Here is a 16016-nt window from a genome sequence, read left to right as displayed (position 1 = left end):
CAGGAAGGAATTTTTTCCCCTCTGAGGCAAATTAGAGAGGCTTCAGATGGGGTTTTTTGCCTTCCTCTGGATCAACTTGTAGTTAGGCAGGTTAGGTATAGGCATTATGGTTGAACTTGATGGACGTATGTCTTTTTTCAACCCAACTTACTATGTTACTATGTTACTATGTAATGTGTGCGTATTTTAGCACCTGATTGGGGGAGGTGTTGGGCAGAGCACATTTTTGAATATGGAGTATTTGGTAGGGTTTTTGGCAGATTTGGAGGAGGAGGAGGTGCAGCAACACCCCCAGCCTTCCCGTGTAATGCGGCCATGGCTGTTCAGGGAGAGGGCCACGTTGGAGGGCTTAGGCGAGGATGAAGTGGTCAGGCAGTACAGGCTCAATAAGGCAGCAATCTCCAGCCTATACGAGCTGCTTGAGCCTGGCCTTGAACCACGGACTCACCAAAGCTGTGCTGTTCCCGGCCTAGTCAAACTGATGTGCTCCCTGCACTTTTTTGCCACTGGCAGCTTCCAGAGGGTTGGGGGGGTTTATGGGGGGGTGTCACAGCCCACCTTTTCACGGTGCCTTGGCCAGGTCCTGGGCACCATCCGCTCGGCGTCCAGGAATTTCATCTCGTTCCCACAACATCGGAACGAGTGGAACACAGTGAAGAGGGATTTTTATGGGGTAAGTGGCATCCCCAATGTGTTGGGTGCAATTGACTGCACCCATGTGGCGTTTAACCCCCCCCAAGGCAGGGAGCACATTTTAGAAATAGAAAGGGTTACCACTCCCTAAACGTTCAGGTGGTATGTGACGGCCGTATGAACATCTTGAGCATTGTGTCTGGATTCCCCGGCTCCTCTCACGATGCTTACATCCTGAGACAGACCAGGCTTTACCAAGCGTTTGAGACAGGACAAATGTCTCCCGGGTGGCTGTTAGGTAAGTATTTGTGTCACTTATCTAGCACAACTTGCCCACATTTGCTTTGTGTGTCCCACTGTAAAACCAGTCCCTGCCTGCCATAAGCTTGTAATGCAATGTGTAAAGTGCCCTCTTTTGCCGAGAGTCAAAGCAGCTGCTTGTAGTGTCACCTATCAGTCTCACACTGTCACATCTGGTGCAAAAGGGCCGTGTTCTGACACAGGGAGACTGGAAGCAGCTTATTTGTTTGCAGCATCTTATTCCATCTTATTTTATTTCAGGAGATGCTGGCTACCCATGCTGTTGGTGGCTCATAACACCAATTCACGGAGTGTGCTTTTAACCAAGCAGTCTGTGATTGAGTGGACGTTTGGGGTCCTGAAAAGCCGGTTCCGCTGCCTCAATAAGTCAGGAGGCAGCCTCATGTACAGCCCCACTAAAGTTGCCAACATCATCGGTGCGTGTTGCTGTACTGCACAACCTTGCGAACCGGCACGGATTGCTAGGTCATGTGGCAGATGACCTGAAGGACCCCATCCATCCACCAGATCCTGTCCAACGTGCGGATGCCCAAGGGAGTCAAGTCCGGGGACAAATTGTTACCAACTACTTTGCCTGTAAGTACCTACAATCTTTAATCCCATACACAAGAAATACCAAACAACTTTTCCCTAAAAAAAATATTTATTTTCAGGGAACACTTCCCAAATATTAATTTTTTTAACAGGTTTAACACCTGGCAAGAAAGAAAAAAAAAAAATAAAACAAAACAAAACAAAAAATAGGCCAAAGAAAAGATAGGTTCCACAAATCCTTAATCTGCGCTTACGAAGCTGCCTCGTTGAGCCTGCAGGAGGGGGAGCTCCGCTGGTAGAGCTTGTGGGCTCTGTTGGCTTTTGCCCTGTTGCTGTAGGGCAGCAATTTGTTGTTTTTGTAGAGCATTTTGTTCTGCCAACAGAGCCAGTTTTTGTCTTTTAAGCTCTACCATCTCCTCCTGCAGGCTCAACATGGCAGCCTCATGTTGCGCCCTTCGTGCCTCGCTGTCTTGATAGAGGCTTAGCATTGCCGATTCGTGTGCGGCTTGGCATGCCTGACCTGCATTGTAGGCGTTAGTGGCCACACACAAGTCAACATGCATTTGGTTCATTTTTTGCATTAGCGTTTTGTGGCGCCTGATTAGGGATTTGTGGAACCTATTTTTAGCCTGTTCCCGGGGGGCCACGTTCTCTCCGGTGGGCTGGGTTGGGAGCTGCTGCTGCTGCTGCTGGGGAATATTGGCCGGCTCCTCATCTGAGGAGAAGGCCACGTCGCTGCCACCGACATGGGACCCTCTATCTCGCTTGCCTCCCCACTAAATGTTTCTCCTTCAATTGCAGGATGGTGCCGTGGGAAGTAGAGCCCAGACGAGGAGCGTCCACCTTTGGAAAAAAATAAGAAAATACTTTATTTAATTTTGGATTATATTCATATGTTCATGATGCCAGACAAACTTTATGGACAATAATGTTTTCTGTTTTGTTAAAACATGACCAAGTTTATTTTGACAAAAATATTTGTGGACATGGATTCATTCCAAATGAGGCAAAAAGGTAAAATCGAGTTGAAAAGATTTACTGTCCAAAAGTCCAAGATGAACTGACTGCACCTAACCCAGCAAGGCACACTTGACAAATAACACCCCTATCTTATTAGCAATACACTGCACTCCTGGAACTGAAACAGCTGCAATATACACACACACAATTCATTATTACGCTACTGCACAAGCCTAACACAAAACAAACGTCAAACCAAAATTGTTAAGAATAATACCTGGAACGGGAGCAGATGCCGTTTGTCTGCGCCTGCTCGGCCCAGGTGGAGCTGAATCTGTTGGAGAAAAAGATTGTTTAACCTAAAAGAGATACAGACACCAGAAATGATTTTTACATCTGTCATAACATTGTCTTTGCATGCTATTTATAATTTTGCCATAAAAGTATTTGGCCAAGCTTTTACATTCCCTATCTGATCCCCCATGTTCCTCTATGAGGGGGGCGGACATATTTTTCCAGCAGGAGGCCGTTGGCATTAGAAGCTGTAACTGACAGGCTGAGAAGGGACAGTCAGGTTGGCAAAACAGTCAGGTTTTGGGACTTCAAGTAACAATTACTTACAAAAGCAGCCCTATCAGTAAAAAATGATCAACACGACCTATAGGTAATTTTTTATGTAGATTTAGATTTGAAAAAGTTGTTTTTATGTGTCAGTATCACTTTAATCTTAAGCTTCTCTGCAAGAGTAAATACACTTGTATTACTGTCATTACCCCTACCTTGGCCAACATTCCGGTCTGTATCGAACGTGCCGGAGACACCTTGCACGCTCTCCCGGTGTATATATGGCAGCAGCAGCTCCTCATACCGGGTGTAATGCACCCTCTTAGCGGGCCCTCCTCCAGTTCCAGATCTAAAGAAAATATAAAAAGGGTTTTATTGTGTTGTCTCCAATAGGCAAGCCATAACAAAGCAGTCACTTTTTGTTACTCATTGTTGCCCCAATCCATTCCCTTTACTTTCAAGTGTAACAATACTAAGGCTGTGACACAAACCCTACTAAACTGCTGCAAGTTGCTGCTAAGTGGCCTCGCTAACTCCCAGGGCTCTCCCTTATACTCTCTGTATAACCAATGCTTAAACAATAATCCTCCCTGATAAAGGACAGAGTACTTTGTAATCTCGTGTCACGCGCGACTTGCGGCCATTTTGTGTCATTGAGCCTGCAGTCACCACACTGAGAGCACCATGCCTGGGGTTTCAGAGCTGCTAATGGAGGAGAGGCGCTATATAATAGAGTTCCTCCTGCGCTCAGGGTATGACAGGCTGCCGCTGGGGCCAATAGGGGTCCATGAGAGGAAGAGGGCGATCCTGCGCAACCTAATAGCTGGGTTGGGCAGGGGCTTCAACATCGAAATGAACCTCCGCCAGCTCCAGCGGATTTGGTCAGACCTGAAGCGCAGGAACTTTCAGGAGATAGCTGACATAGCTGCAGGTAATTATTCTACTTTAAAATGGTTTTACACAATATGTTTCTTAAAAAATTTTGAACTAAAAGTACAAATGTAAGAAATGTATATTCTATATTTATATATATATGTATATATGCATGTTTTTTCAAAAACACACAATAAAGTTCACAATGAAGAGGGAATTTTAAATATGTTGTGGCATTTTGAAAAAATAATACATATACACACATATATATACACACACACACACACATTTTCAAATACATATGCATAAATGAGTTTAAAGCAGGGGGGGAAGCAGCAGGGAGCGGCCCATTTGGGGGAAGGGCCACGAATGCTTTAGGGGGCCCTGGCTAACAATGTCTGTGTGTCCTTTGTATTGATGTGAGGGTTCACAGGGGGAGGGGCCAGTGGGGGCGTGGGAGGAGGAGGGCCCAAAAAATTTTGTTGTGAGGGGCCCCGTTATTTATGATGGTGGCCCTCTGTGTATGAATGTATATATATATATATATATGTATAATAGATTGAAATAACATCTTGCAATACTATCTCACAGAACTCCAGATAGATGTGGCGCCTCTTCTCCCTCCAGAGGCCCAACCCCAGGCCCCCCCAGGCTCCCGAGGCCCCCGCAGCAGCACCCGAGGCCCCCGAGGCCCCAGCGGCAGCACCAGAGCCCCCCGAGCCTGAAGAGGCCCCAGAGGCCCCAGAGATTCCCCAGGCCCTAGACACTACCCCCCTGGAGTTCTCCAATGGAGAAAACCCTCCCCAGGCCCTGGCGTTCTCCCCCCAGGCCAAACGCTGGGCACCAGGTCCTCCTGCAGACGAGGGACCCTCAACAAGGATCGAAGATGTGGGGACCCAAACACCACCTGGGTGGACTGACCCCACACTTCAGTCAGTGCAGGAGGACCTGAACAACATCATGGCCCAGTTGGCCCAGCTCCGGGGGGACATCACAGAAATGAAGGGCAGCAAGCCCTAAGTTTTTTACATTTACTTTTTTCTAAAGATTTTATTATAAAAATAAAGTTTTTAGTTTTGTACTTTTGAACTGAGTAATGTCTAATTATTTTGCCTTCCTTGATATGGTATTCTATACTTTCATGTAGTTTCCCCTACACCCTTACATTTATCAGTAACACATCAATATGCTATTTGGGTTAAATGTTTGCAAATATTCTGCCAACAATTTTGCCTTTAGCCCATTTTGCTGAATAGTAAGACTTGCGCTAATTAGTACGTAGCGTATTTTCTGGCGAGTGGGATAACTGCCAATCCAATGTTTTGTTGCCAGAATAATTGCAATATTATATTTGTCCCCGTTTAATAAAGTGCCCATAACATATTTGCCATTTATTCTGTGTCTAAAATCTCCCACTTAATTTAAGCCACTTTAGCAAACGGACCCCTAAGTATTTGGCTAAATATTCTTAAATGCCCCCCCCCACCATTTTATTATCTTTAGCACTTCTTTTTTTTTCTTACTTAGATTTTTATTGTTTTTGGGCAAATAAACATTTATACAGCACCTCTCTAGCACTCTGTGCTCTCCCAGGGCAAAATGTTGCCAGTTTTATGCTGCCGATTGTCTCGTGCGTAATGTCGCGACAAATTAGCGCATGCGATAAATAGCGTGCATGTTTTCACCCCCTGCAGTGTTCACACCTCAGGCTCAGGCTGTAATCACCCATATTGTTCCCCTGTTCACACCTCAGGAGCAGTAGAAACCCACAAATAATCCCTGCACACAACAAAAAAGAACATATACTGAGGTGGTACTGCAATTAAAAAGTTTTTTAATATATAGTTATTGTGCAGACTGTAGGAGCAGTGCCAGCATTGTGTCACTGTATGCTGCCTGTGTGTGCCATACAGCATAGGGCAAGCAGTATGGCACACACAGGCAGGGTAGGGCAGGCAGAGTATGGCACACACAGGCAGGGTAGGGCAGGCAGAGTATGGCACACACAGGCAGGGTAAGGCAGGCAGAGTATGGTACACACAGGCAGGATAGGGCAGGCAGAGTATGGCACACACAGGCAGGGTAGGGAAGGTAGAGTATGGCACAAACAGGCAGGGTAGGGCAGGCAGAGTATGGCACACACAGGCAGGATAGGGCAGGCAGAGTATGGCACACACAGGCAGGGTAGGGAAGGCAGAGTATGGCACACACAGGCAGGGTAGGGCAGGCAGAGTATGGCACACACAGGCAGGGTAAGGCAGGCAGAGTATGGCACACACAGGCAGGATAGGGCAGGCAGAGTATGGCACACACAGGCAGGGTAGGGAAAGCAGAGTATGGCACACACAGGCAGGGTAGGGCAGGCAGAGTATTGCACACACAGGCAGGGTAAGGCAGGCAGAGTATGGTACACACAGGCAGGGTAGGGCAGGCAGAGTATGGTACACACAGACAGGGTAGGGCAAGCAGGGTATGGCACACACAGGCAGGGTAGGCCAAGCAGAGTATGGCACACACAGGCCAAGTATGGCGCAAACCAGCCAAGAATGGCACACACAGGCAGGGTAGGGAAGGCAGAGTATGGCACACACAGGCAGGGTAGGGAAGGCAGAGTATGGCACACACAGGCAGGGTAGGGCAGTCAGAGTATGGTACACACAGGCAGGGTAGGGCAGGCAGAGTATGGCACACACAGGCAGGATAGGGCAGGCAGAGTATGGCACACACAGGCAGGGTAGGGCAGGCAGAGTATGGCACACACAGGCAGGGTAGGGAAGGTAGAGTATGGCACACACAGGCAGGGTAGGGCAGGCAGAGTATGGCACACACAGGCAGGATAGGGCAGGCAGAGTATGGCACACACAGGCAGGGTAGGGCAGGCAGAGTATGGCACACACAGGCAGGGTAAGGCAGGCAGAGTATGGTACACACAGGCAGGATAGGGCAGGCAGAGTATGGCACACACAGGCAGGGTAGGGAAGGTAGAGTATGGCACACACAGGCAGGGTAGGGCAGGCAGAGTATGGCACACACAGGCAGGGTAAGGCAGGCAGAGTATGGTACACACAGGCAGGATAGGGCAGGCAGAGTATGACACACACAGGCAGGGTAGGGAAGGTAGAGTATGGCACACACAGGCAGGATAGGGCAGGCAGAGTATGGCACACACAGGCAGGGTAGGGCAGGCAGAGTATGGCACACACAGGCAGGGTAGGGCAGGCAGAGTATGGCACACACAGGCAGGGTAAGGCAGGCAGAGTATGGCACACACAGGCAGGATAGGGCAGGCAGAGTATGGCACACACAGGCAGGGTAGGGAAGGCAGAGTATGGCAAACACAGGCAGGGTAGGGCAGGCAGAGTATGGCACACACAGGCAGGGTAAGGCAGGCAGAGTATGGTACACACAGGCAGGATAGGGCAGGCAGAGTATGACACACACAGGCAGGGTAGGGAAGGTAGAGTATGGCACACACAGGCAGGATAGGGCAGGCAGAGTATGGCACACACAGGCAGGGTAGGGAAGGCAGAGTATGGCACACACAGGCAGGGTAGGGCAGGCAGAGTATGGCACACACAGGCAGGGTAAGGCAGGCAGAGTATGGCACACACAGGCAGGATAGGGCAGGCAGAGTATGGCACACACAGGCAGGGTAGGGAAGGCAGAGTATGGCACACACAGGCAGGGTAGGGCAGGCAGAGTATGGCACACACAGGCAGGGTAAGGCAGGCAGAGTATGGTACACACAGGCAGGGTAGGGCAGGCAGAGTATGGCACACACAGACAGGGTAGGGAAAGCAGGGTATGGCACACACAGGCAGGGTAGGCCAAGCAGAGTATGGCACACACAGGCCAAGTATGGCGCAAACCAGCCAAGAATGGCACACACAGGCAGGGTAGGGAAGGCAGAGTATGGCACACACAGGCAGGGTAGGGAAGGCAGAGTATGGCACACACAGGCAGGGTAGGGAAGGCAGAGTATGGCACACACAGGGAGGTTAGGGAAGGCAGAGTATGGCACACACAGGCAGGGTAGGGCAGTCAGAGTATGGTACACACAGGCAGGGTAGGGCAGGCAGAGTATGGCACACACAGGCAGGATAGGGCAGGCAGAGTATGGCACGCACAGGCAGGGTAGGGCAAGCAGAGTATAGCACACACAGGCAGGGTTGGGCAAGCAGAGTATGGCACACACAGGCAGGGTAGGGCAAGCAGAGTATTGCACACACAGGCCAAGTATGGCACAAACCAGCCAAGAATGGCATGCACAGTCAAAGTATGGCACACACAGGCAGGGTAGGGAAGGCAGAGTATGGCACACACAGGCAGGGTAGGGCAGGCAGAGTATGGCACACACAGGCAGGGTAGGGCAAGCAGATTTTGGCACACACAGGCAGGGTAGGGCAAGCAGAGTATGGCACACACAGGCATGGTAGGGCAAGCAGAGTATGGCACACACAGGCAGGGTAGGCCAAGCAGAGTATGACACACACAGTCAAAGTATGGAACATGCAGGCAGGGTAGGGAAGGCAGAGTATGGCACACACAGGCAGGGTAGGGAAGGCAGAGTATGGCAGGTTTTTGCTGTACTACAACCATTAATATGGGTATGGTCATGTGATAACACGGGTGTGGTTTCAAGTGGGTGCAGTTTAAAAAAGGGGAGTGGTCAAAACTGGCTTCCATTATTGGCCCTCCACCACGTAGGTCGGAAAAATTCCGGCCCTCGGTACCACAGAAGTTGGACAGCACTGTCCTAGTGGAAATCCCCTTGAGGTGTGCTCCTCAGTGTCCACTAGGGGAGGCACTGCGGTAAAATGCCAGTCCCAGTACATTTCATCTGCAAAGGGAACCCCTACCATCCAGGATAAAATTCAAACTAATGACTCTCACATTATAAGCAGTTCATAACTCTGCCCCACCCTACATCTCTGAACTCATCTCTAGGTACCATCCAACCCGCTTGTTACCCACCTACTGACCTGCCCCCCAACTCCTCTCTCATTCCCCCCTCACACGCTCATATTCAAGACTGTGCAAGGGCTGCCCCCCTTCTCTGGAATTCGCTCCCACAAACTGTCAGACTTTCTCCCAATCTCTCTGCCTTCAAGAGATCTCTAAAAACACATTTATTTAGAGAAGCTTACCCTAATCTAGCTTAGCAATACCCTGTGCCCCCCCTCTCACAACTCTGTCATGCCCATTCCCACACCTTGTGTCTCAACCCTTTCTCCTTGTAGAGTGTAAGCTCTTTTGGGCAGGGCTCTCTTCCCCTCTTGTATCGGTTATTGACTGCTTTATATGTTACTCCTTGTAGAGTGTAAGCTCTTTTGGGCAGGGCTCCCTTCCCCTCTTGTATCGGTTACTGATTGCTTTATATGTTACTCCTTGTAGAGTGTAAGCTCTTTTGGGCAGGGCTCTCTTCCCCTCCTGTATCGGTTACTGATTGCTGTATATGTTACTCCTTGTAGAGTGTAAGCTCTTTTGGGCAGGGCTCTCTTCCCCTCCTGTATCGGTTATTGATTGCTTTATATGTTACTCCTTGTAGAGTGTAAGCTCTTTTGGGCAGGGCTCCCTTCCCCTCTTGTATCGGTTATTGATTGCTTTATATGTTACTCCTTGTAGAGTGTAAGCTCTTTTGGGCAGGGCTCCCTTCCCCTCCTGTATCGGTTATTGATTGCTTTATATGTTACTCCTTGTAGAGTGTAAGCTCTTTTGGGCAGGGCTCCCTTCCCCTCTTGTATCGGTTATTGATTGCTTTATATGTTACTCCTTGTAGAGTGTAAGCTCTTTTGGGCAGGGTTCCCTTCCCCTCCTGTATCGGTTATTGGTTGCTTTATATGTTACTCCTTGTAGAGTGTAAGCTCTTTTGGGCAGGACCCTCTTCCCCTCTTGTATCGGTTACTGATTGCTTTATATGTTACTCCTTGTAGAGTGTAAGCTCTTTTGGGCAGGGCTCTCTTCCCCTCTTGTATCAGTTACTGATTGCTTTATATGTTACTCCTTGTAGAGTGTAAGCTCTTTTGGGCAGGGCTCTCTTCCCCTCCTGTATCGGTTATTGATTGCTTTATATGTTACTCCTTGTAGAGTGTAAGCTCTTTTGGGCAGGGCTCTCTTCCCCTCTTGTATCGGTTACTGATTGCTTTATATGTCACTCCTTGTAGAGTGTAAGCTCTTTTGGGCAGGACCCTCTTCCCCTCTTGTATCGGTTACTGATTGCTTTATATGTTACTCTGTATGCCCAATGTATGAAACCCACTTATTGTACAGCGCTGCGGGATATGTTGGCCCTTTATAAATAAATGTTAATAATAATAATAATAATAATAAAATCTCCTGCCTAAGCCAGTAATACAGGCCAAAATAAGTGAGTGTGCCAAGAAAGGGTTACAGTACTCTAATAAGGAATGGGAGCTCCCAATGCTTGCCACAGTTAACATGGAGGGATAACCACAACAAAGGTAACTTGCCCTAAACAATTTAGAAGTAATAAAACTGAAGGTTCATGTGACTTTGCAGATGAAATCCTTTATTAACCATCGCCAGTACCGCTTCTACAATGGTAACTGCCACAAAAATTCCTCAGATAATACTATAACCATTGCTACGTATCCCAGGCCACTGGGCCCTGCCTGCTGCCCACCTTCTCTACTTCTTCCTTCCCATCAGGGACACTGTACTTTCCCAGACTTTCAGCACAGAGTTCAGCTTTGCATTCCTTTCGGCCCCACTCAACCCAGTGCCTCTTCCACCGGGTTCCTATCTGCGCCAGAACACTGGCCATTCCTCACTCATTGTTGTAGCCTCTAACCTATAACTATCTAATTTAATTAACTACTCTCATTGGTACCTCTTTGAATTGGCAAGCCTCGGGCTCACTGGTGTCAATGACTTGTTCTTCTATCAGTCAAAAAGGAAGTAGTAACCTATTCTCCCCATTATATAGCTTCTCTGAGGGACTTTACCTACTCACCTGGTCCCTAAACTAAAAATAACAATATTTCCATAAAATTAACTATTCTACTCTTTACATTTTGGGGGTAGGAAATGAGTGTGGATAAAATCACAAGATTGGGGCTAAAACAACATGCCTAAAGCCCATATATTACAATAAAGGAAGGAAAGAGGGATGTGCTATTGCCAATGAGAGATCTTCAAAATGGTCTGAGAGTCTAATGAAGCCAAAGGATCAATGGGAGCTAAAGTCACAAATATCACCTGTATATAAATAATCTTGTGCAGACTGCAGTAATCCATAGAAAATTGAAATGTGTAATTACGACATTGGTGTAGCAAATCCAACCCGCAACACACCAAAGTAGTGAAAAGCAGTTTTTTTATTGTGCCAGGAACAGGCAACGTTTCAGCCTTACCACCAGCCCTTTATCAGGCCTCAAGGAGGCTTTCCCAGAATGGCTTCCCTGGCAGTGGGATTTCAGCCTGTACCCAACACTGCAATGAGTGTGAAGTATTTTCTACATTGTGTATAAAAGTAATATAACTTCGGGTACACAGGCCCGGATTTGTGGAGAGGCCACAAAGGCTCGGGCCAAGGGCGGCAGAAATGTAGGGGTGGCATGCCGCCCCACCGCAACAGAATTTTTAAAGTTTTTTTCAATACGGAACAGTGGGAACTTCTCCCCACTGCTCCGTATGGGGCTTTAAATGTATGCGCATGCGCGCAGGGGGCGGGGTAGGGGGGACGAGCGGTTGTTCGCTCGTTCACACATGTCCATTGAGGGGCGGGCCGGGCCGTTCAACGGGGTGGCCTAGGGGCGCCCAGAAAACAAATCCGGCCCTGTGAGTACATCCAGAGTACTAAAAAGTTGAAGTGACTGGGGGCCTCATTTACAAGCCATACAGTTGAGTACAATTGGAAACATCTTAATTAAGCCCTTGCACCTACGTCTTCTACCTCTAATGTTTCTATTAGCGTCAGAGAGCCAGAGCCTTGTTTATATTATAATACATTTATTAATATTACAACACACACGAGGCCACTCTGTAGAGTGACTGAAACAGTGTAGAGTGCAGGAAACGTTTCCCACAGTGCTAGTTGGTGTGTGTCCTGTACTTTTAGAGAATTACCTTTCTCCTGTCTTTATTTGTTTACACCAAGATCAGTTACGGCTCCATGGATCCAATTTTTAATGACAGAACCCAGTTCCCATCATTCTACAGAACTATCCCCAATAAGGAGGCAGAACTTGATGGGATTGTGCAGATACTGAAGCACTTTGGCTGGAAATGGGTCGGACTCATTATATCAGATGATGATACTGGATATAGAGCCTGGGAAAGGATAAGTACAGAACTGGCCAGTAGGGGGGGCTGTTTGGCCTTCTCTGCTGTAATTAACTTTCTTGAGGAGATTGAGAAGACCACTGCTAATGTGATTGTCCTGTTTATTAGCCCAGAAACCAGCCTCGCACACTTATTTCCTCTTTATGACCTCCCCCCAAAGTTATGGATCACTTCTTCCTTTATATACAATGTTTTAAAGCTTAATGTCCAGAAGATAGAAACCACATTAAATGGCTCTTTGTCCCTAATGATCCAGGAAGGAGAGATCCCCGGCTTTGAGCAGTTCTTCTATAGATTTTCTCCCAATAACTACCCCAACAATGCACTAATTGCATCTACATGGCAATCTTTATTTTTATGTGCTTCCATAGACATTTCCAGCTCGGTAACGGAAATACCGGGTGAAATAGTTAAACCCTGCACAGGGAACGAGACTCTGAGTCAGGCAGATGTATCAGTGTATGGGAATCACAATTACAGAGTGACTTATAGAGTTTACACTGCAGTCTATGCACTGGCGCGCGCCCTGCACAATCTCTACTCTGCTCAGCCACCGGCCAATCACTGGGGCAAGTTAGAAAGCCTGAAAAGAAACATCAAACCCTGGCAGGTAGGTGCACCTGTAAATGTAGGTGGCACATTTACTAAAACTTGTTTTTTCTTTGACCTTGAAAGTCGGACAAACTCGACATGGTATGGATTCGAATTGTTGTATTTATAAAATGTCATGATAATGCTTGAATCGTTTGTACAAAATTTTGAAAATCTTGAATTTTTTGAGCTGAAAGTACTGTTAAAACTCGAAAAATTCAAATTTAAACAGGTGCTCGTTTCCATGAATCCTCTTTATTTTTCCCAAAGAGGAATTGCTCCAGCAGCCATTTTAGGAGAATTGGCGCTCATTCTTGAAACTGGGTAAAATAGAAAACAGTGGTGGGATCAACTCCCCCTTGAAAATGTGTGAAATAGAAAACAGTGAGGGGATTAATTTATCCTTGAAACTGGCTGAAACAGAAAACAATGAGGGGATTAACTTCTCCTTGAAAATATGTGAAGGACAGGCTGTCACTGACTATTCTATTCTTCTACTATTCTAAGCCTCCATAGGAATCAATGGTACTCGACAGAAAAAGTACTAGACAAAAAAAAGTTAACTAAACATTAATAAATTTCGAAATACGGAAGTTATTTTTGAAAAACATTTTTTGGGGAAAATTTCTGAAAAACTGGAATTTTTCCAGAACCAATATCAGAAAAATTGAGTACAAATTAAAATCCCAGAATTCCTACTGCTTTGCATGCAAGTGAGGTGGAGCTTTAGTCACTGGCGGGGCTCTCCCCATTACTAATGTGCTTGTTCATTCACAAAGCAAAACTTCTTTCTTTCCCAGATAAACCAGTTTGTGCGCAATGTGACCTTTACCACTTTTTCCAATGACACCCACTCCTTCGACAAATACGGGGACCCGCCGGCACGGTTTGACATTATAAAGTTGCTTTTCTTACCGGGGGATCGTTCTGTTATAACAAAAGTTGGAAACTTCAATGTATCAGACCACGGCACACAATTTTATATCAATAACAGCGCTGACTTGTGGGGCCCACACTTCAACATGGTAAGGGTAAAAGCTGTATTCACAATTATCAAAACATGTCAGTGCAGTGTTTTTGCCATCAACTTATTTAGCCATCTTTTAACTGTTGTCTATAAAAACCCACACCCATGTCCTTTGGATTACTGAATTTTCTGTTTTAACCCTTTCCCTGCCAAGCACGTAGCTTCTACGTGCTGGCATAAAAAGGCGTTGTATGCCAAGCACGTAGAAGCTACGTTTCCCAAAAAGACAGCGCGTTCTCTGCACTCGCGATCGATCCGAGTGCAGAGACGCGCTGCCAGGCCCAAAACCCCCTAGGCAACGAGCTTACTGGCGCTGCTCCCTCCTGGGCCCCCTCCGATCGCCTCTGTGTGACCCCAAGTCGCAGCGACGTCATCAGGACGTGCCTGCTGCTTGGGGTATTTAATCCTGCCCCTGGTGCCACCCCCTTCACTCGTGCAGCATCGTGGAGCCTCTTGGAGCCTGCCTGCATCCCCCTGCGGTCTTCCAGCACCAGTGATCTGCCTGCCTGCCTTTGAGATCTGCCTTGCCTGCCCCAGGTACCAATTTTGCACCATTTACACATCACACTAATTGTAATTTTTTTTTGCTGATTTTATTTTTTTTGCAGTTTCCACTTTTTTTTTTTTTTTACTATTTTTTGCACAGGCATACACTTACACACACATATACACCCCTATACACACACTCACACACATACACACACTCCTTTTGCAAGTGTACACACATACATATTTTTTACTTTGCCTTTATTTTATTTTCCATTTTTAGCCTTTACACACTGTTTCATCAGTTTTATTTTCTATTATTGATTTTACTTGTTTCATTGCTTTTTCAGTTCTGCATTGTGCTTTATTTCTGTTTTATTACTTGTTTTTCTCTATTACTCTGATTTCTAAGTTCTGTGTTATACTTTTATTTCTGTTATATTATATATATATATATACTGTTGTTACTGTTACCTTGATTTTGCAGTGTGACAAGTGATCAGGTAGCCTGAACGCAAGTCACACGGCATAATCACATTTTTCTTGTGTTTTTCAGTGGTTTTGTGAGTTTTCAATTTTGTGTTATACTTTGATTAGTTATATTGCTTGTGTTACCTTGATTTTGCTGTGTGACAAGTGATCAGGTTGCGTGAACACAAGTCACACAGCATAATCACATTTTTCTTGCATTGTTCAGTGATTTTGTGAGTTTTCAGTTCTGCGTTGTACTTTGATTAGTTATATTGCTTGTGTTTGCATTTTTCAGTGGTTTCATTGCATTTTCGATTTGTGTTGCTGTTCATTTACTGTTCTTGCTTATTGATCTTGGTTGTATTTACAGAACTTTGCTCGTGTTTTATTTCAATAGTAATTAGGTCATAATCACTTTTTTGTATATTCAGTGATTTTATTGCATCTTTATTTGTGTGTTGCTTTTTTTATTTGTGTGTTGCATCTACTGGCTTTTGCTTTTTTTTTGCTTGTTCTGGATTGTTCCTGATTGTTCTTGGTTGTATTTTTTTTAGGGAGTTCAGAAGTTCAGGGGAGTTTAGAGGGGGGGGGGGGTCTGAAACCAAAGCTGCTTTTTTTCTTAGCCAGATCTTACCTGTTTTTTTTTCTAGTGTCTGCCTTGCCTGTGTTGCAGTAGTTTATCTTTGCGTAGCTGTTACATTTTTCTGGCTTCTGATCATATTCTGATTTACTTGATTTTTTGTGTGACTGATTGGGGGCATTTTGCACTAGGGTGTATTAGTGAAAATATTTTGTTGGCAACATGGCCAGAAAGTTGTTCTCAGTTGAAGAGGCTGCTGCACTGTGCATGGCCTCTAGCTCGGAGGAGTTCAGTGACTCTGATTCCGAGTATGTGCCCCCTGGTTCAGAGAGTGACTCCTCTACTGAGGAGTCATGGTGAAGTAGTAGCACGGTTAGTGCTCTTGAGGAGCCCATGGAGGTAGAGGAGAGTGTGCAAAATGAGGGAGAGGGTGATAGGGCTGATGCTGCAGCTGGAGGAGAGCCTGCGTGGAGGCCTCCTTGTAATTTTCCCCCTGAGATCCCCCTTTTTACTGCAGTCGCTGGTGTTAAGGTGGACACCAGGAATTTTGAGCCTATTGATTTTTTTCAATTGTATATCACCATCCTACAGGATATGGTCCTCTATACAAATTTATACGCCGAGCAATACCTTGTTCATAATCCCCTACCTAGGTATGCTCGAGCGCAGGCA

At 46.4% G+C, this 16016-nt stretch overlaps 1 protein-coding gene across 1 annotated transcript in view; it reads left to right on the top strand.

Moving 5' to 3' along the window:
• The first annotated feature begins 4488 nt into the window (after positions 1-4488).
• LOC116411009 (vomeronasal type-2 receptor 26-like) overlaps positions 4489-16016 on the top strand; it is a 56691-nt gene continuing 45163 nt past the window's right edge. Inside the window, exons 1-2 of the mRNA XM_031902772.1 lie at positions 4489-4773; positions 13581-13805. Of these exons, the coding sequence (XP_031758632.1) occupies positions 4489-4773; positions 13581-13805 (510 nt within the window). The remainder of the gene's footprint in view (positions 4774-13580; positions 13806-16016) is intronic.

This window comes from Xenopus tropicalis, chromosome 5 (genome assembly GCF_000004195.4).
Source record: "Xenopus tropicalis strain Nigerian chromosome 5, UCB_Xtro_10.0, whole genome shotgun sequence".
NCBI classification, from domain to species: Eukaryota; Metazoa; Chordata; class Amphibia; order Anura; family Pipidae; genus Xenopus; species Xenopus tropicalis.
This window is presented reverse-complemented; position numbering and strand designations above follow the sequence as displayed.